The 22,014-nt window shown below is 51.4% G+C and overlaps 1 protein-coding gene across 2 annotated transcripts in view; it reads right to left on the bottom strand.

Annotated features, from left to right (window-relative positions):
- The window catches only part of CEP85 (centrosomal protein 85), a 300,410-nt gene that overhangs the window by 14,326 nt on the left and 264,070 nt on the right, over positions 1-22,014 (bottom strand). The window contains exon 13 of one of the 2 annotated variants that reach the window (XM_085647752.1): positions 7,114-7,339. The exons of the other annotated variant lie outside the window; for it this stretch is intronic. Within the exon in view, the coding sequence (XP_085503878.1) occupies positions 7,114-7,339 (226 nt within the window). The remainder of the gene's footprint in view (positions 1-7,113; positions 7,340-22,014) is intronic. 2 annotated transcript variants of the gene reach the window in all.

The following is a 22,014-nucleotide window of genomic DNA, read 5'->3' on the forward strand; positions in this document are numbered from 1 at the left end:
TCGCTCTAGTGGAATGGGCTCTTAAACCCTCTGGAGGTTCCTTACCAGCCAAAGAGTAGCAAATCTTGATGCACAAGACAATCCATCTGGAAAGGGTGCGCTTGTGCACCGCTCTGCCTTTCCTGCAGCCAACAAAGCCCACGAAGAGGTGGTCATCAACTCGAAAGTCTTTTGTCCTGTCAAGGTAGAAGCTCACCGCCCTCTTAGGGTCCAAGCGGTGAAGTCTCTCCTCCTCCATGGAAGGGTGAGGGGGAGGATAGAAGGAAGGAAGGGTAATGGACTGCCCCAGATGGAAGGGAGTTACCACCTCAGTCAAAAATGCAGCCCTGGTCCGGAGTACCATTCTTTCAGCATGAATGGTCAAGAATGGGGGTTTAGAACTTAGAGCTTGAAGCTCACTTGCCCTCCTTGCCGAGGTCATTGCAATGAGAACAAGCACTGGCATAGCCAATAGGTCTCGCTTTTGGGACCTTATAAGTATTTAGTTATGCAGCACAATATCCTTGGTGCAACCACATCAACTGTTGCATGGCTAAACACTTAAGGTCCCAAAGGCGAGACCTACTGGCTATGCCAATGCTTGTTTTTCTTTCTGCCAGAAAGGAGAAGCATCTTATGCTTAAGGACTGCATCTAGGAAGACGGATGAGGACGTGATTCGTTTTACTCAATGTAATTAGTGGACAGTCTGAAACTTACACCCTACTGGCCAAGCCACACCCTGGGTGAGCATAAGAGACTGTAGAAAATGACGATTTAGGTAAAGTGGGTGGGCGGCAGAAGCCACAGATCGCCTCTGCCTGGCCTAGTATTGGCTCGAGATTGCAACAGGACTTTAGGGTCAGCCAGAGCCAGGTACGACCCTTCAGCTGCTTCCACACCTCCGTGATAACTCTTAAAATGTCAGGCACTAGGCTCTTTGGTTGTGTCCAGGTCGGTGACCACATATGCAGTCATGTACGCCTACCTCCAACGTGACTCCCTTCCTGTGTGACGTCATCACCCAGTTAACGCGTTCACTTAAGCGAGACAATTGTCTCGTTCTTTAATCGTTGTGGGCAATTGGGAAGTTAGAGGCAATAATTGCAGATGAAAACCGCAGCAGGACGGGCTTTGTTCTGCTCCGTTATTAGAAGCCACCGATTTAGCTGTGCGTGGATAAAGGCCAACAAGACTCGCTTGTAAATTACAGACTAGACTTCATCACCGAGCATCTGTTTTGGAGTATTGTACCCCCTCCCCCCGCGCTATTTCAGGAGCGCCGATAGATGAGCAGTTGTGGCGAAGTAACACGCGCGCGGCTGGGCACAATTGATCCAGCGAGAGCAGATGAGCGGCCGCCGGCAGGAGGAGGCCTTTGACTTATTTGTTTTATTATGCATCAAAGGCGGGATTGCCATTTTGTGGACTTTGTCCCAGCTGCGTAGGTGCTTTGAGAGCATCGGAATAACAAGACAATCCCAGCGGAGCGTGGTACGCGCGCTTGGCAGGGGAGCGCATTCCAGGCAGGGGAGCGGACCCTTTGAAGTAGGATGCCAAACGGATTGCATGGCGGCACGATGCACGTGATTGTGCGCGTGCTCGCCATGCAATCCGCTTTTGGGAGCACTTTTGGGAGCCCCATACAATAGTCTCGCATAGCGATCGCTTACGCGATAGCTCGGCGAGACCTAAAAACCGTCTTAAAAGACAACAATCCCAAGGGACACTTGTGTAAGGGCTTGAAAGGAGAACCCATAAGATAAGTCAAGACAAGGTTTAAGTCCCATTGAGGCACAATAAAGGGAGTAGGAGGAAACCTGTTTGTGAGGCCTATGAGAAATCGTAGAACAATAGGTGATTTGAATAATGACGGCTGATCCGGCAAGCAAAGGAAAGCCGACAAAGCCGATAAATATCCCTTTACAGTGGCCACAGCAAAGCCTTGCTGAGCAAGAGAAAGGGCAAACTGCAGAATGTCAGATAAACGAGCCTTCAAAGGATCAATTGACTTCTCTCCACACCAGAGTACAAATTTAGACCACCTATAGGAATAGATAGATTTGGTGGAATGAAGTCTGGCAGACAAAATTATATCTACCACATCAGGTGGGAGAGAAAAAGAGTTCAGGTTGCCCGTTCAATCTCCAGGCATAAAGGTGTAAGCTCTGGAGGTGGGGGTGTAGAACCTGCCCCTCCGACAGAGAGGAGGTCTGCCCTCAGAGGGAGACTGAGCAGAGGGCACGAGGAGAGGTGGAGAAGATCCGTATACCACACCCTTCTTGGCCAATCCGGGGCGATCAATATGACTTGGGCCCGGTCTTAGCGAATCTTCCTCAGAACCCGAGGAATCAAGGGTATGGGAGGAAACGCGTAAAGGAGTTGTGAGCTCCAACTCAACTGAAACGCGTCCCCCAACGCTCCCTGCATCGGATACTGGAGACTGCAGAATGACGGGCAGTGAGCGTTCTCGTGAGTGGTCCACCCGAGGAGTTCCCCACGTCCGAAAGACGTGACGAACCACCTCCGGATGGAGCCTCCAATCGTGGTCGGCGGAGGACTGCCGACTGAGACTGTCTGCATGCACGTTCAGAACTCCGGCCAGATGATTTACCATCAGACAAATCGGATGGTCCTGAGCCCAGGACCATAGATGCAGAGCCTCTCTGCAGAGACAAAGAGACCCCACTCCTCCCTGCTTGTTGACATACCACATTGTGGTAGTGTTGTCCGTCAGGACCTGAACAGACGGACTGCGAAGGGAAGGGAGGAAGGCCTTGAGTGCCAAACGAATCGCCCGCAATTCCAGAAGGTTGATGTGTAGCAACCTTTCCTCTTGAGACCAAAGACCCTTGATCTCCAGATCCCCCAGATGAGCACCCCACCCTAAAGTGGATGCATCCGTTATTACTGTGGCCACCAATGGAGGAAGATGGAAGGGCTTTCCTTGAGACAAATTGCCCTCCATGCTCCACCAAGACATATCCGCTACAGCTTCTCTGGAGATCGTGCTGATACCACTGCCTGCGGAGGCACCACTGGAGCGCCCTCATGCGCCAGCGTGCATGGTTGACCAACAGAATGCAGGAAGCAAACAGACCGAGCAGGCGAAGGACCTTCAGAACTGGAACGACCGCTCCATTGTAAAACAAAGGAATCATTTCCTGTATGTCGAGAATCCTTTGAGGAGGAGGGAATGCTCGACACACAGTAGTGTCCAGTACCGCACCTATGAACAGGTTGCGCTGAGAGGGCACCAGGTGAGATTTGGGCACATTGATCGAAAAACCCAATCTGAACAACAGCTGAGTTGTATCCTGCAGATGATGTAGCACCTTCTCTGGCGACTCCGCTTTGATCAGCCAGTCGTCCAGATAGGGGAAAACAGAGATCCCCGACCTTCTGAGATGGGCTGCCACCACTGCCATCACCTTCGTGAAGACTCTGGGTGCAGTAGTAAGACCAAACGGAGGGACCGCAAACCGATAATGTTGCGACCCTACCGTAAACCGGAGATACTTCCTGTGCGACTTCGGGATGGGGATGTGAAAATACGCATCCTGCAAGTCGATCGACACCATCGTGTCCTCCTGATTCAGCGCTTGAAGAACCTGAGCCAGGGTGAGCATCTTGAACTTCTCTTGCTTTAGAAAAAGATTCAAGATTCTGAGGTCCAATATCGGACGCAATCTGCCGTCCTTTTTCGGAATCAGGAAATACCAGGAGTAGCATACCTGACCCCTCTCCTGCTCTGGAACCACCTCTATCGCACCTTTCTGTAATAACTTCAGGACTTCCTCCTGTAGGAGAAGACGGTGGTTCTCTGAGCAAGCCCCTTGACCAGGAGGGTAATTTTGCGGGAATTCCCGAAAGGGAAGGGCGCACCTATTTTCTACAAGATCTAGAACCCAAAGATCTGTAGTTACAGATTCCCAATCCTGTAGAAAATGGGTAAGCCGGCCCCCCACGGGACCAACATGATCCAGAATGGTGGATCTAGGGCTGCTTTGCGGTGGAAGGAGGGGCGGAAGAGGAGGAGAGTTGACGGCCACGTGAGCGACCCCTGATTCTACCTCTGTATCCTTTATACAGAGAGCGTTGCTGCTGTTGCTGTTGGGTCTGCCTGTAGGAACGAAAGGTTGCCCTTCCGAAACCCCTGTATCTTTTAAACAATCCCCTTGACTGGGATTGAAGGCCCAAAGACTTAGCCGTAGCCTTGCTTTCCTTAAAACGTTCAAGAGCAGCATACGCCTTTTTGCCAAATAATCCAGAGCCATCAAATGGCAAATCCAACAGTGTTGACTGTACATCCGGGGAAAACTCAGAAGACTTCAGCCACGCACCCCTCCTAGTGGCAACAGAAGACCCCATGACTCTTGCCATTGAATCCGCCCTGTCCAGTCCACTTTGTATCACCTGGCGTGCTGCTGCCTGGGCATCCGTCAAGACCTCATTAAAGCCAACCCTATCCTCCTCAGATAGTTTTGGTGCCAGTTTCTTTGCAGAGTCCATGAGCGCATGAATATAGCGTCCCAAAAGGCAAGTAGCATTTGTCGATTTAAGGGCCATACTGGCCGATGAAGACCTTTTTGGCCGACTGATCTAGCTTTTTAGCCTCTGTCACTTGGAACTTGAGGAAAAGCACCCTTAGATTTTCCTGAACAAGCAGCCTGAACCACCAGGCTCTCAGGCGATGGATGTGATGTTAAGAACTCAGGGTCCCCTGGAGCTGCCCTATACCTCCTAGCAACTGTCCTAGAAACTGCGGGAGCAGTAAAAAGCCTTACGCCACACCTCCAACAGAGGATCTATAATGGCCTCATTAAAAGGCAATAATGGCTCTGAAACTGTAGTAGGAGAATGCAGTACCTCTGTTAGAATATTTGATTTAAATTCAGAAGTAGGCAACTGAAGATCTAACAGTTCAGCTGCCTTCCTAATGACTGCATGATATGGAGCCACATCCTTCGAGGGTTCATCGGAAGGTGGAGTAATTTCCCACTCAGGAGACAAATCCAATCCAATAGCCTCTAAGTTCCTCAAAAACTTAATCCGACTCCACAAGCTCTCTTTCTGCTTCTTCCAGAAGGTACCTTCTCTCATCAAGCACCCGTTGAGCTTCCCTCCTGGACCGGATTCGTACAAGCGGCGTCGGCGGCGCCGTGTTCGAATCAGACGGATCCACAGGAGCAGCCGGCGTCGAACGAGGTCGAGCCGGCGAAGTAGGGAATGGCGTCAATGTCCTTGGTGCCGGTAGATGCCAAGACTGCGTCGCCGGAAAAAATGGCATGAAGGGGGCCGGTGGATAGGCTTGAGGCACCCCCAAACTGAAGGTCATGGGACCCATCGGACCCGAAGGTGCACCAGTGGAGTACATGGCTCTCGAAAATACACCGTACATAGCATTTAAATAATGCGTGGGGTCCTGACCCGGTCCAGGGAACGCAGGGTACTGATCTGGCATCACCGAACTCGGGCCAACCGGCGCCGGCGGTGGAATTTGTGGCATCAAAGACTCACCCGGTGCTTGAAGCTCCTCAACCGGAGCCGGACACTGAGCCGGAGATGAATCCGGGGCCGGAGACGGAACCGTCGTCGGAGATGGAACCGTCGTCGGAGATGGAACCGTCGTCGGAGATGTAGCCGGAGCCGGTTAAGCCACTGGAGAAGAAGGACCAGCAGGCGAATCCGGAACGGGTGAAGGAGACACAGAGTCCTTACGGAGTCGAGTAGGCGACTTCGACGCCAAACTATTGTCAGAGTGATGTCGAGAAGAATGTCTCCTCTTCTTTTTGTGCTTCTTGGATCTCGAAGCATGCCTCAAAGTAGACTTCGACGCCGACCTCGATCGTGACCTCGACTTCCTCTCTTCTCCTTTTTCATCCTTGCGATGAAGAGTTTCGCCTCCCTTTCCTTGAGAGCCTTGGAGCTCATCTTGCGAAAGCAAGAGCAACCTTCCACATCATGGTCATATGATAAACACCATACACAGTCGTCATGTGGATCCGTGATCGACATATGTTTTCCACATTCACGACAGGGCTTGAAGCCAGATTTCTTTGTCGACATTTTTTCAAAAAAAGAACAGAGAAATCCAGTAGAAACACAAAGCAACAGTGAAGCTACAGATAGAGATTGCCGAAATCCGTTGGCGTAGACGGCGCGGAAAAAAGGGAACTGATGTCATCACGCCGACGAGGTCTTCTTATGGAGCCGGTGATGTCAGCGGAGTCGCGAGCAGTGTCGTGCCTCTGACGTCTTCGACCTCATTGGCGTGAACTGCTACAAAAGTTTCCGAATGTTGCTGGCGCAGGGGATATTCACAAGGTGAGGAATCCACTGGCAGATGTATCCATCAGAACATTAGCACCCCAGAGATTTAGAAGCAAGCAATTATTTAATCTCACACACTTTGTACAAAATAAACTGCTAATACTATTTAGCTTCATGTGTACTCCACTGGAGCACTGACCCTTGCCTCACTTTAGAGTGGTCTACAGTTTTAACAGCTTGAGTGAATTGACGGAAAAGGGAGTCAAACTACTTGACAGAACCCCTGAGTTAAACTAAGTGCAGTGAAGCAGAATGCAGATATAAGCTTTGCGTGCACATTGGTATGACATCCGGCATTAGGCAGTATCAGAATATTGGTGACAGCGTACAGTTCCCCAAGCCCCCCCCCCCCACCCTCACTTGGCAAGTCGGCCTATATGATTTCAGAAGCCAAGCACGGATATCCCATATCAGTAAACAGAGGTTGGTCAGAGGGTGAAGCTTTCCACGTGTGTTTGCCTAATCAGTCACTGGGGTCTTTGGCCTGTGTTTTTCCAGTATCCAGAGAAGATCAGTGAGTTAAAGGAAGATTGGTTCTGTACTGTGTGCATTTAAAGCACAAGCAGATTATTGGTGAGAGCCAAGGAGTACGGGCAGGGATGGGGGTAGCTTAGGGCTCTGGTGTAAAGCATACACTAAACACACAGATCGCAGAGTTTGGGGTAATATGGGCATGTTCAGATATTTGGAAGAGGCGCTGCTTTCTGCTAATAAACAGTATATTAAGGATAAATGGGAGATTTGAGCTTTTGGATTTGTACAAATCCGGTTACACAATGTACACCTTTCCATGCCCACTTACAGTGTATGCCGAGCAGCAGCGACAGGTTGGGGTCCCTGCCCTGTGATCTTTGAAAGATGGTGCTGCAGACAGACTGTAGATCTTGCAAACACCAGAACATGTCTCGGTACAGTTGCTTCAGTAGGTTTGTAGTATCGTCGGGAGGCACAGAGTCATGATTCTGTTGTTCCAGCTGCTCCTGCAAAGTCAGGTTCCTTTCAATCAAATCCTGGTTCTGAGAAGAGAGCTAGAAAATGAAAACTAAATGTAAGACCACAGGAATAAACTGAAGGAGAGAGATTGCCAATATAATAATCTAAAAGAAACCATAGGTATATGCTACTAATCATATCAATGCAACATTAAGGTTACAGACAGGACCCCACCATGCCAGTGTAACCATTTTGTACATAACTGACATCTACTGAGGAAGTATAATAGCCCTGCCACACAGATTCCAGTCATGTCAGCGTGGTGTTAGCTTTAGAGATATGACAAAGATAAAATACCAACAGACATCCTGGCTTGTCATACCAGAGTTACACTTGTGCCACTTTCCCCCCCCCCTCCAAGAGGATGCAACTTTTCGATTAAGCCTTGCCTCAGTAAGGAAAAGTCACTTGCTTGTAATCCTAGTTATTGGTATTCTGTCCTAATCCATAAGCAGTAAAGAAACCATGTGCTGGATTCTCAAAGAACGAGTTACTGTTGCGATGTATCTGGTAGAGACACTAGTCTAGCCGCAGATTACTTAACTTAGAATATCCCCAGGCGTCAGTCTGGATCTGGCAAACTTTCCGCAGTAGCACCTCTGCGCGCCGGGGCGGTGCCGCACGACTCCGCCCAGACGACGTCAGCGGAGCCATATATGCCCCTACCGGCGCACTGACGAACAAGTTACTTACCTTCGGTAAGGCTTTTTCTGGTGGATACAATATCTGCCTGTGGATTCCTCACCTTGTGAATATCCCCTGCGCCAGAAACATTCGGAAACTTTTGTAGCTCTCCACGCCGACGAGGACGACGTCACAGAAGCACGGCTCCGCACGCGGCTCCGCTGACGTCACTGGATCCATAAGAAGACCTTGTCGGCGTGATGAAGTCAGTTCCACCCTTTTTTTCGTGTCGTCGAGGCACACGGACGGACCGACAACAATATATATACAGTATACACAGTACAGAATATACAAATCAACACACACAGTGTGAAGACCATGCAGGAAAGCAAAATAAATAACACTTCCTTTGACGGTTAAAAGATAAATTTAACACATTACTACTGTAGGTATATAAGGCTGGACAACGGGGAGGCGGGTGGGTCAGTGAGGAATCCACAGGCAGATACAGTATCCAAGAGAAAAAGCGTTACCGAAGGTAAGTAACTTGTTCTTCTGATGGATACATCTGCAAGTGGATTCCTCACCTTGTGAATAGATTCCCACAGCAGTCCCACTCCCGTAGGAGGGTGTCCACCCTTCTATACCAAAAAATCCTGAAAGACGGAACGTGCAAAGTGTCCGTCCCTCCTCACCTCGGTATCTACACAGTAATGCTTTGCGAAAGTGTGGAGAGAGGCCCAAGTTGCCGCTCTACAAATGTCCTCCACAGGAACACCTCTAGATAAGGCAGATGTAGAAGACTTTGCCCTGGTAGAATGAGCCCTTATACCCTTTGGAGGTTCCTTACCGGCCAAAGATTAACATATCTTGATACACAAGATAATCCATCTGGAAAGGGTGCGTTTGTGCACAGCTCTGCCTTTCCTGCAGCCAATGAAGCCCACGAAGAGCTGGTCATCCACTCGAAAGTCTTTAGTCCTATCGACGTAAAAGCTCACCGCCCTCTTAGGGTTCAAGCGGTGAAGCCGCTTCTCCTCCTTGGAAGGGTGAGGGGGGAGGATAGAAGGTAGGGAGGATAGAAGGTAGGAAGGGTAATGGACTGCCACAGATGGAAAGGAGTTACCACCTTAGGCAGAAAAGCAGCCCTGGTCCTGAGAACCATTCTTTCAGCATGAATGGTCAAGAACGAGTGTTTTGAACTCAGAGCTTGAAGCTCACTTACCCTCCTTGCCTAGGTAATGGCAATGAGAAAAACTGTTTTGATAGATAATAGCCTTAAGGGACACTTATGCAAGGGCTCAAAGGGAGAACCCATCAAGTTAGTTAAGACAAGATTTAAGTCCCATTGAGGCACAATAAATGGAGTGGGCGGAAATTTGTTGGTCAGGCCTTTAATAAACCGTAATGCAATAGGCGATTTAAACAAGGACGGCTGATCCGGCAAGCAAAGGAATGCCGACAAAGCCGATAAATAACTCTTCACAGTAGCTACAGCAAAGCCTTGCTGAGCAAGAGAGAGCAAACTGAAGGATGTTAGATAAACGAGCCCTCAAAGGGTCAATAGACTTTTCTCCAAAGGACAAATTTGGACCACCTATAGGAATAGATAGACTTGGTGGAATGACGCCTGGCAGACAAAATTACGTCTACCACGTCAGGCGGGAGAGAAAAAGAATTCAGGTTGCCCCGTTTAATCTCCAGGCATAAAGGTGTAAGCTCTGGAGGTGGGAGTGTAGAACCTGCCCCAGCGACTGCGAGAGGAGGTCTGCCCTGAGAGGGAGACGGAGCAGAGGGCACGAGGAGAGGTGGAGAAGATCTGTATACCACACCCTTCTTGGCAAATCCGGGGCGATCAATATGACTTGGGCCCAGTCTTGGCGAATCTTCCGAGGAATCAAAGGTATGGGAGGAAACGCGTAAAGGAGATCTGAGTCCCATCTCAACTGAAACGCGTCCCCCAAAGTTCCCTGCATCGGATACTGGAGACTGCAGAATGACTGGCAGTGAGCGTTCGTGAGTGGCAAACAGGTCCACCCGTCCGAAAGACATGACAAACCACCTCCGGATGGAGCCTCCATTCGTGGTCGGCAGAGAATTGCCGACTGAGACTGTCTGCACGCACGTTCAGAACTCCAGCCAGATGATTTGCCATCAGACAAATCTGATGATCCTGAACCCAGGACCAGAGACGCAGAGCCTCTCTGCAGAGACAATGAGAACCCACTCCTCCCTGCTTGTTGACATATCACATCGTGGTAGTGTTGTCCGTCAGGACTTGAACCGACTGACCGCGAAGGGAAAGGAGGAAGGCCTTGAGTGCCAAACGTATCGCCCGCAATTCCAAAAGGTTGATGTGAAGCAACCTGTCCTCTGGAGACCAAAGACCCTTGATTTCCAGATCCCCCAGATGCGCACCCCACCCTAAAGTGGATGCATCCGTTATCACTGTGGCTACCGATGGAGGTAGATGGAAGGGCTTTCCTTGAAACAGATTGCCCTCCATGCTCCACCATGACAGATCCACTGCAGCTTCTCTGGAGATCCTCACAGACTCCCTGAGATCTCCGTTGTGCTGATACCACTGCCTGCGGAGGCACCACTGGAGCGCCCTCATGTGCCAGCGTGCATGGTTGACCAACAGAATGCAGGAAGCGAACAGACCGAGCAGACGAAGGACCTTCAGGACTGGAACGACCGCTCCATTGTAAAACAAGGGAATAATTTCCTGTATGTTGAGAATACTTTGTGGAGGTGGGAATGCTCGACACACAGTAGTGTCCAGTACCGCCTCCAAGAACAGGTTGTGCTGAGAGGGCACCAGGTGAGATTTGGGCACGTTTATCGAGAAACCAGATTTGTACAACAGCTGAGTTGTAACCTGCAGATGATGAAGCACCTTCTCTGGCAACTCTGATCAGCCAGGCGTCCAGATAGGTGAAAACTGGAATCCCCGACCTTCTGAGATGGGCTGCCATCACCTTGGTGAAGACTCGAGGTGCAGTATTAAGGCCAAACGGGAGAACCGCAAACTGATAATGTTGCGACCCTACTGTAAAACGGAGATACTGCCTGTGCGACTCCAGGATCGGAATATGAAAATACGCATCCTGCAAGTCGATCGACACCATCCAGTCCTCCTGTTTCAGTGCTTGAAGAACTTGCGCAAGGGTGAGCATCTTGAACTTCTCCTGCTTCAGAAAAAGGTTCAAGATCCTGAGATCCAGGATTGGACGTAGCCTGCCATCCTTCTTGGGTATCAGGAAATACCGGGAGTAGCATCACTGACCCCTTTCCTGCTCTACAATCACCTCTATTGCACTTTTTTTTTTTTTTTAGCAATGTAAGGACTTCCTCCTGCAGGAGAAGAAGGTGGTCCTCCGAGCAAGCACCTTGGCAAGGAGGGTAATTTGGAGGGAATTCCCGAAAGGGAAGAGCATACCCATTTTTCACAAGACTTAGAACCCAAAGGTCTGTAGTGACCAATTCCCAGTCTTGTAGAAAATGAGTAAGCCGACCCCCCACAGGACCAACATGATCCAGAATGGTGGATCTAGGGCTGCTTCCCAGCTGAGTGGTAGCTCCCTTTGGCTCCGGTATCGTTGTGTAACGCTTCTTGCTGGAAACTGTGTGAAATTAATTGCCTGCTGTGCGCTTTGTATGCCGCTTTGCATATTTCATTATTAAGATTGCCAGCGCGACTTTCCTGCTCTTTTAGTGTATTCCCCCAAGCGCCCTCCACTTTGTTGTTGTTGTCCTCCTACTTAGCCCGCCCCGCCTCCCAGCTAAGCCGCCCTCCCACAGACTACAACAGCGCTCCGTTACCTGGAAGCGCTGTGACTCACTCGACGCTTCCCAGCTGAGTGGTCGCTCCCTTTGGCTCCGGTATCGTTGTGTAACGCTTCTTGCTGGAAACTGTGTGAAATTAATTGCCTGCTGTGCGCTTTGTATGCCGCTTTGCATATTTCATCATTAAGATTGCCAGCGCGACTTTCCTGCTCTTTTAGTGTATTCCCCCAAGCGCCCTCCATTTTGTTGTTGTTGTCCTCCTACTTAGCCCGCCCCGCCTCCCAGCTGAGCCGCCCTCGCCCCTCCCCCCCACCCTCCTTATATGACAACCGTTCCCGCGCGCAGCGTTCACGCGCAGCGACCGCGCCCAATCCGCGCCGAAGGTGCGCCAAAGGTAAGCCCGTCTACGCCCGTCCGCGCCTGGACCGCGCCCAGCGCCAGACCCCCTGGCCCTTGCACCCCCCACCCCTCCCGCATCACTTACGATGCCACCACCCTCCTAGCCCTTAACCCCGGTCGCGCCCCCAACTGCGTCCAAGCCGCTCCCGGACACACCCATGGACCTTTCTCTTGCTACTCCTGCAAATTCAGCGGCACCGACAACATCTCCGCTACGACCACACCACAAATTCCCGACCCCAATCACCTACAATGCATCCTTCTCAACACCCGATCGATCCACAGGCACGCCATTGACCTATGGAATCTACTAGACACCATCTCTCCGGACGTCGCCTTCCTAACAGAAACATGGATGAACGCTTCCTCCGCCCCAGACATCACCATTGCCATCCCTGAAGATTATAAGATCACACGCAAAGACCGTACCGGCCACACAGCAGGAGGAATCGCTATCGTCCATAAAAAATCAATCCGCATCTCAACCAGCTCTGACACCAACCTCGCCAACTCCGAACACCTTCACTTCCAGATCCACATCGACCCAAAGACCACACTCAGAGGCACCCTCCTCTACAGACCACCAGGACCCCGCGCAAAATTCAGTGAAGAAATCACGGACTTCATCACTCCACACGCGCTCCCCTCCAAAGACTACATCCTTCTGGGAGACCTCAACTTTCACCTTGAAAAGATCAACGACCGCAACACCACCACCCTCTTGGACAACCTCGCCAACCTCGGACTTAAACAACTGGTCACTTCCCCCACCCACATCGCAGGCCACACACTCGACCCCATCTTCACCTCCAGCAAACATGTCTCCTTCAACTACACTACGGATCTCCTCTGGACTGACCACAGCTGCGTTCACCTACAACAAGCCAAAACCCACCAACCACCTCCAACCAACTCTGCAAAGAAACTGGAACAAAATCACCATCGACCAGATCTCCTCATCGCTCCTTCTAAACACCCCAGCCCACTCTTCTAACCCAAACCAAGCCGCCGCCAACTTCACCCTTTGGTTATCCAACACCGCCGACACCTTAGCACCACTGAAAAAACGACAAATCAAACTTGGCAGCAAGGCGGCCTCATGGTTCAACGATGATCTTAAGAAATCCAAGAAACTCTGCCGCTCCCTCGAAAAGGCCTGGAAAAAAGACCCAACCACTAGCACCAAGGACGCCTTCAAAAACGCCACCCGCACACACCACCAATTAATCCGAAAGGCCAAGAAAACAGCATTCAAGGATCGACTTGACAACAGCAAGGAACTTTTCAACATCGTCAAGGAGTTTACCAATCCCTCGGCCAACTCCAACGACATCACCCCCTCTCAAACCCTCTGCGACTCCCTAGCCTCATTCTTCCACAACAAAATTGCAGACATCCACAACAGCTTCGACAACCAACCCGGAGACCAACCCACCGAACCATATGCCGAACATTCTCCCCCCTTGAACACCCTTAACGACTGGAACCCAATCTCCACTGAGGACACCATCCGCCTGATGAACTCCATCCACTCAGGATCCCCCACAGACCCATGTCCTCACCACATCTTCAACAAAGCAGACTCCGTCATAGCACCACACCTCCGAGACGTCATCAACTGCTCCTTCAACTCCGCCACCTTCCCGGAAAAATGGAAACCCGCTGAACTCACCGCCCTTCTGAAAAAACCCACAGCGGACCCCACCGAACTCAAAAATTACCGCGCCTTTTCGCTACTTCCATTCCCGGCCAAAGTAATCGAGAAAGCTGTCAACAACCAGCTCGCCGCTTTTCTCGAAGCCAACAAATCCCTCGACTCCTCACAGTCCGGCTTCCGAGCAAAACACAGCACTGAGACCGCCCTCATCGCAGCAACAGACGACATTCGAACTCTACTGGACAATGGAGACACAGTCGCCCTCATCCTCCTCGACCTCTCTGCAGCCTTCGACACAGTCTGCCACAGCACCCTTTTACAACGCCTCAAATATCGGAATACAAGGAAAAGCACTTGAATGGATCACCTCGTTCCTCACCGGTAGAACCCAGAGAGTCCGCCTTCCACCATTCAAGTCCGAGGCCACTGAAGTCATCTGTGGCGTACCACAAGGATCCTCACTCAGTCCCACCCTCTTCAACGTATACATGAGTCCCCTCGCGACCATCGCCCGCCAACACAACCTCAACATCATCTCCTACGCGGATGACACTCAACTGATCCTTTCTCTCACCAATGACCCCAGCACCGCCAAAACTAACCTACACGAAGGAATGAAAGAAGTTGCCGAATGGATGAAACACAGCCGTCTGAAACTGAACTCAGATAAAACAGAAGTCCTCATCTTAGGTACTTCCCCCTCTGCTTGGGACGACTCCTGGTGGCCGGAAGCTCTTGGAAAAGCACCCATCCCGACAGACCACGCACGGAACCTAGGCGTTATCCTGGATTCTTCACTCTCACTGTACAGACAAGTCAACGCCGTATCCTCATCCTGCTTCAACATTCTTCGCATGCTCAAAAAAACATTTCGCTGGATCCCCACCGAAACGAGAAAAACAGTCACCCATGCTCTGGTCACGAGCCGACTGGACTACGGAAACACCCTCTACGCAGGTACTACCGCTAAACTCCAGAAGAAACTCCAACGAATCCAAAACGCCTCAGCCAGGATCATATTAGACATCCCGCGCAACGAACACATCTCTGGTCACCTGAAAGACCTCCACTGGCTACCCGTCAATAAGAGGATCACTTTCCGACTGCTAACCCACGCACACAAATCACTCTACGACATCGGACCAGAATGCCTCAACTCACGACTGTCCTTCTACACCCCCTCCCGCCAACTACGTTCTTCCAGCCAAGCCCTCGCCACTGTACCTCGCATCAACAAGACCACAATGGGAGGCAGATCCTTCTCATACCTGGCTGCTAAAACATGGAACTCACTCCCCACTTACCTTCGCCTTACCCAGAACCACCTAGCATTCAGAAAGCAACTTAAAACGTGGATATTTGACAAGTAATCCTCCTGCCCTCCCTAAGCGCCTTGAGACCCTCCGGGTATGTAGTGCGCTATATAAATTCTTTGACTTGACTTGACTTTGCAGTGGTAGGAGGGAGAGAGGAGGAGGAGGAGGAGGAGAGCGGACGAACTAGTGCACGACCTCTGTTCCTGCCCCTGTAGTACTTATACAGGGTATTTTGCTGCTGCTGAGGCTGCCTGTAGGTCCGAAAGGACGACCTCCCAAAACCTCTGTACCTCCTGTAAGCGGAACCTCTAGGCTGTGCCTGCAGGCCCAGAGACTTAGCAGTGGCTTTGCTGTCCTTGAACCTTTCCAAGGCTGCATCTGCTTTTTCCCCCCCCGAACAGCTCAGAACCATCAAAGGGCAGGTCCAGAAGTGTTGCCTGCACATCAGGAGAGAACTCTGAAGATTTAAGCCAAGCACTCCTCCTTGTGGCGACCGAGGAGCCCATGATCCTGGCAACAGAGTCCACAGTGTCCAAACCACTCTGAATAACCTGTCGTGCAGCAGCTTGAGTGTCCAACAGGACTTCATTAAAATTCTGCCTATCCTCCTCAGACAACTTAGGAGCTAGCTGTTTAGCAGAATCCATAAGAGCGTGGATATAATGGCCCAAAAGACAGGTGGCATTTGAGGACTTTAAGGCAATACTCGCTGAGGAGAAAACTTTCTTGGCCGACTGATCAAGCTTTTTCGACTCCCGGTCACTAGGAACTTGTGGAAAAGCCCCAGAAGACTTCTTTGAACAGGCAGCTTGAACTACCAGACTCTCAGGAGAAGGGGATGTAAGAAAGTCCGGATCTCCTGGAGCCGCCCTGTGCCTCCTAGCAACAGATTTAGATACTGCAGGAGCCGAAAAGGACTTACGCCAAACCTCCATGACCGGCTCAGTGATGGCATCATTAAAAGGAAGCAAAGGCTCTACCACAGTGGAGGGAGAATGTAGAACCTCAGTCAGGATGTTGGGTTTAAATTCAGCCGTTGGGAGCTACAAGTCCAAGAGCTCCGCTGCTTTCCTTATGACAGTGTGGTAAGGAGCCACATCCTTAGAGGGAGCATCAGTAGGAGGAGGAGAAAGCTCCCATTCCGGGGACAAATCAAGGCCACTTGCCTCTTAGTTCCTCAAACAAGTCATCTGACTATGAGCTCACCCTCTTCCATTTCTTCCACCTGAAACCTCTGCTCCTCCAAAATTCTCTGTGCCTCTCACCTGGATCTAATCCTCAGAACCAGCAGCGCCGCACACGACTCCGACGGAGCGGGCGTCGAACACCGATCCGGAGGCGCAGCTGGAGTCGAACGAGGTCGAGCTGGAGCCGGAGAAGAAGGGAGTGGCGTCGACGTCCTCGGCACCTGGAAATGCCAAGACGGCATCGCTGGAAAGAATGGCATAAAGGGAGCCTGAGCATAGGCCTGAGGAACCCCCAAATTAAAGGCCATTGGACCCATGGGACCCTTAGGTGCTCCAGAGGGGTACATCGCTCTTGAAAAGACACCATACATAGCATTTAAATAATGCGATGGGTCTTGTCCCGGGCCAAGAAAGGGGGGTATGGCTCAGATTGAGGCATTACTGGACTCGGGCCAATCGGCACCGACGGTGGAGCCAATGGAGCTGACGACTCATCAGGAGCTGGAGCCTCTTCCACAGGAGCCGGAGAATGCGTCGGTGATGGAGCCGGAGAACGCTCTGAAGAAGCCGGGCAATTGGGTGATGCCAGATTCGACACAGAAAGAGGGGGAGAAACAGTCCTTACGACGTCGAGGATTAGAAGTCGATCTCGGAGCCGTCTCCTTATCTGAACGGCATTGAGAGCCGTGCCTCTTTTTATGTTTCTTCGACTTTGAAGCATGACCCGGCGTCGACTTTGAGCTCGACCTCGATCTTGAACGCCTTCGAACTCTCTTCTCCTTCCTCATTTTTGCTATAAATAGCTTTGCTTCTCTCTCCTTTAAGGCCTTTGGGTTCATCTTGCGGCAGCAAGAGCACCCCTCGACGTCGTGATCCGACGACAGGCACCAGACACAATCCTCGTGTGGATCCGTAATGGACATGTGTTTACCACACTCTCTACAGGGCTTGAACCCTGACTTCTTCGTATACATCTTGAGAAAGAAGCAAGATGAAAACAGAAACACAGCAGAAACACGGAGAAACTTTTCCGCGCCGCAACGCGGAGCCACCACCAAACAACTGTTAGAATATGGGAACAGTGTGCGAAAATGATGAAGACATGGAATGATGGAAAACCGCACCATAAAGGAAAGTGCCAGGCACTGTATATTGGAAACTAGTAAAGAGAAAGAGCAGAGCACTGCTCTGAGAAGCAATCCCGCAAAAGTGAAAGCCAACCACCCTGGGAGGTAAAAGAAGATGTAAACAACATCATGGCAGACGACGGAAAGTCTGCAACCTTAATGTACAACCGTGAAGGACAACAAGTCCGGAACATAGGAGCCAGGACAATTGACCACAAGATGTCACCAGAAAGACGTTGTATCCCCAATAAGAGATTCAAAAAATGTGGCAGAGCCAACAGACGTCAAACCAATGGAGCATAGGGGTGGTAAGAAACCCCAAGGCAATAAAGAAAGGGAGAGCGGGGGTGGGGAAAAAACACGAATAGAACCCACACCGTACAACCCAGGGCGTAGGGTTGGAGGATGCATGACACATGAGCAAACCGTCCAATTATGAAAATGGGCGGAGTAGAGCTATGAAAGCAGAATGACACATTCTGTTGGGGAAAGCGTCACTTGGAGAAGGAGCAAGCCACCCGAAGGGAGGCGAGCGTAGAAAGTCCAACCTGAAAAGGTCCTCGCAGAACGGGGACGGGCTGGCGTTAAGGAATCTGCGGCTAGACTATGTCTCTACCAGATACATCGTTACCGAAGGTAAGTATCTCGTTCATCTGATAGAGACGTTTAGCTGCAGATTCCTTAACTTAGAATAGATACCACAGCCATACCCACAGAGGAGGTGGGTCTGCGACTAAACCCTTCCATGTTCTAGAGAGAACTTGGCGGTCAAGAAAGTGACTAAAACAGTGCCGTCAATCATGTGACGAAGCACAGCGGGGATAGTAATGTCAGCGCAGCCAACTCCTAGACCATGAAGCTCAGAAGAGAGGGGAGAACAATGGAAGGCAAGGTACCACAAGCCGACAAGAACAGCACAAAAACCCCTTTTGTGTATAATGGGTTGAGAGAGGTAAAGCCCAGAACCAGAATGCGCGTGCTGGAGCAAGAGTTCACAACTTTGCAAAAGGAAGATGAACCAAGCCTGGGATCAGAGGTGTCGATAGAAAGCAAAAAGCGATTACCGGTCGACCAGGCAAAGCAGTGGAAAAAACACTGTGGAACCTGCGCCTGCAAGATAAAGGGGGCAACGAAGGTAAAAGGCTGACTCCTGGCCAGCAAGTGCCGGCATTGACCAAGAAAACGCATTCTAAATATGCTTGAGTTATAAGTAATCTGATGACACCGCCAGAAGTGGAACTGGACCTAGGGCGGGAAAGATCCACCAGACGTAAAGTGTTGCCTGTAAGAAAAACCCAGAGATATGGCAACCGGTATGACAGAAAGCACATACCGGCCCAGTATGCACACTAGCAGAAGAAGCACTTTTCAAGCTGCATCAGCTAGATACATGTAACAACATTGGCAAGCGACCAATCCATGGCCAAAAGGCCGGTAGAAAAATGAAGGACACGCCAAGACATAGGCGGTCTGTTACAACCGGCGAAAGGGCCAGTGGCACACAGCCTATCATCAAAGTAGGAGCGACACTAAGACAGTGAAGCATACCGGAAGGCACCTAAGCACATCGTGTGGACGTTGAAACCACATTAAGAAAGGAAAGGCCTCCTGCAGGGCAGTGTGAGCAGCTCAGATGCGCACGGCATCAAGAGGGCAACGGCCCAAAAGGGGAACCAGGCAGCCGAGCACCACATAGAGGTGGTGGCACAAGCAGACTGGGTCAGCGACCATGGACACCGCATGAAGGAAAGAGACACATCCCCCCCCCCGCCACCTGCGCCCCCCTCACGCCTGCTCGGGAACAACCACTGTCCCCTGCAAGCTAGAGGAACAACAGTGGAAACAGGCACGATCAATGGAAGTGCCCCGGACCAGAAAAAAGTAGTATTTCGAAGAATAACGCCCCATGAAAAATCACAGTATGATCCAAGCAGATGTGCGGAAACACCTGTTCAGGGCAGCAGGGAATGCGGAAAGAACCACTGTAGGAGAAGTGGTGAGAAAAGAGGCCAAAAACAGCAGAGATATAAATGCTAAGCCAGTACCATGGAGGACGAGCCCAATAAGGGCTGCGTGCCCAAGTGTGTACTAATAGTACTAAACATTGCCACACAGCGACTGAGACTATGTGAGCCGTAAAAACAAGGTACAGAAGCACTACAGACAAGCGGGACCAAAGGCACCGGAAGCGCGACTGGGCGAAGCTAATAGGATCGCAGGACAGAAGACAGGGAGGGACTCCCCGAAGGACGTCCGCGAGGAGTACTTCATAGGATCGTACCAAGTCAAGGCAGTCGCCCAGCACCAGCATATACCCCACATAGGGTAAGTGTCAACCCCTGAAAAGGGAATCCTCTTGGGTAAATCACGCAGTCAGAGGACTGAACAGAAGAATAAACCAGCCACACGGCTGAAATCTAACAAATCAGAGAAGGTTGAACAGCAAACGGGAAACCTACTATACACGTTTGTGATAGAGGTGTAGGAAGACAAGGCACAGAACAGTGCAAAAGTTATGGCAACCCGGACAAGAGCCAGGAGACTGCCGAATCCGCGTGGAGATCAAAAAGGTCCACACCATTAAACAGTAAATCCCTGAGGGTATCCCTAACATCATCTGGGAAGCGTCTGTCATGCAGCCATGCATGGCCGCGCAAAGCCACAGACCGAGCAAGAGCCCGTCCCACAGAGTCCGTGGCATCAAGGGAAGAATAGAGCGAAAATTGCGCCATTCCCCTGCCATCAAGCAGAAGCCGAAGCAACTGTGACCGCGGCTCCTCAGGAATAGAAGGGAGAATAGTCTGGACCAGGTCCCAAAGGGTCGAGGATGAACGTGCGAACACACACGCAGTATTCAATGCCCGGATAGCCGCACTGGTAGAGGTAAAAAGTTGGTGAGCACACGCGTCCAGCCACCTAGACTCCCTAGTGGGAGGTAATAATGGCAAGGTGGATGAAGACTAAGCTAAAAGCCGCCATAACGTCGAGTCCCTGAGCAGTAGGGTGAGTGGACAGGCAGAGTGGATCACACGGAGAAGGACGATGCCTACGGGCAATAGCCCTATCAACAGGGTCACCAGAAGAGGGCCTCGCCCATGTGCCACGCAAAATGTCGAATAAAGTGCTGCCAAATGGCAGCAAAGGCTCCACCTCAATACGTTCCATATGGAGCAGATCCAGTAAGGGATCAGACAGCAGGGGGGCCACAGGAGGCTGAAAACCAAGAATAGCAGCCGCCCTGTGAATGGCACATGCGTAAGAAGCACCAGCTTCAGTTGCCATCCGGTTAGGCGATAATAAGCCATCGGTAGGAGACGGCTGAACACTAAGCCGTCCACTGGACAACAAAAGTGGAGGAGCCGGAGACTGACCCGAAGGCTAGGTAACACAAGGCACTTGCACCATGGGCCCCCGATCCGGGGAATCTAGAGAAGGGTCAACCTCTTGACCAGGAGGCGTTGTTGCCAGCACCTGTGTCGATCGACGCCGTGTGGAGGGCGCAGCAACGTCAGGAGTTGGGAGGAGCAGCGACCTCGTGAGGAAGCTGGGACGGTGACACCGGCATCGATCGACGCCGGGTCAGAGTCATCTGGACGTCGATGACCTCCAGAGGGGACTCGACCTGGACGCCATCTGACATTGATCCCACTGCAAAATATGCCCTTCTGGTCAAGCCGGGTGTCGGCGCCGCCTCCGACTTCGATGCAGGAAGCCGCTCAGGGCTATGCGAAAACTGATGGGGTGGGTTGGACGGGAGACTGGGAGGACCCACTGGGCCGGGACCCATCGGTGTCGTATCTTCTTCGGAACCGAAGTCGATGCACACAGCCGGTGCCGAGGAAGAATCCACCGGAGAGGACCCAAGATGAGTGCCCTCCACCTGTTTGGGAACCAAAGGCGCTCCGGGGAGAGGTGGTGACCCAAAGTATGACTGGAGTGCAAGAGAATAAGCCTCCATTTGGGCATGCGTCGCTCCAACCCCCGGAAAGGGAGGGTATGGAGGAAGCGACTGCCGGGCGCCCTTACCTGGCAGAGCGAGAGGGGCGGGAGCCAGCAGTATGCGAATGGGTTGAGGGCCTCCGCGCTTGCCGCTTGTGCTTACCTGTCCTCCAACGACATTGGCGGGAACTACCTCTGGACAGAGCCCGATCCAGAGGGGGAGAGCGGCGACGCAAAGGTGCTGGACCGGACAGCTGTGTGGCCAGCAGTTTCATACGGTGCTCTGAGGGATTAGGGCTTCATCCTCTGACAGGCGTCGCACTCTTTAGAGTCGTGGTGCATGCGGAGGCACCACATACAAATGAGATGCGGGTCAGTTCCAGACATCTGATGCGCACAGGCTTCACAAGCCTTAAAACCCGAAGGCGTTGCACACTGTTCCAGCGACACTGAAGTTGTCAAAAAGGCCTAAAAACCAGGCTAACCAACTGCTAGTTTTCCAGGGTCCGCGTTGGGACATGGAAAAGGAGAAAACTGATGTCAGCGCGCCGGGAGGGGCATATATGGCTCCGCTGACATCACGTCCGTGGACGAAGTCAGGGTGGAGAAGTGCGGCGCCGGCCCCGGTGCGCAGAGGTGCTGCTGCGGAAAGTTTTCCGGATCCAGTCTGAC

The sequence above is a fragment of the Triturus cristatus genome, chromosome 3_2, assembly GCF_964204655.1.
Source record: "Triturus cristatus chromosome 3_2, aTriCri1.1, whole genome shotgun sequence".
Classification (NCBI taxonomy): Eukaryota; Metazoa; Chordata; class Amphibia; order Caudata; family Salamandridae; genus Triturus; species Triturus cristatus.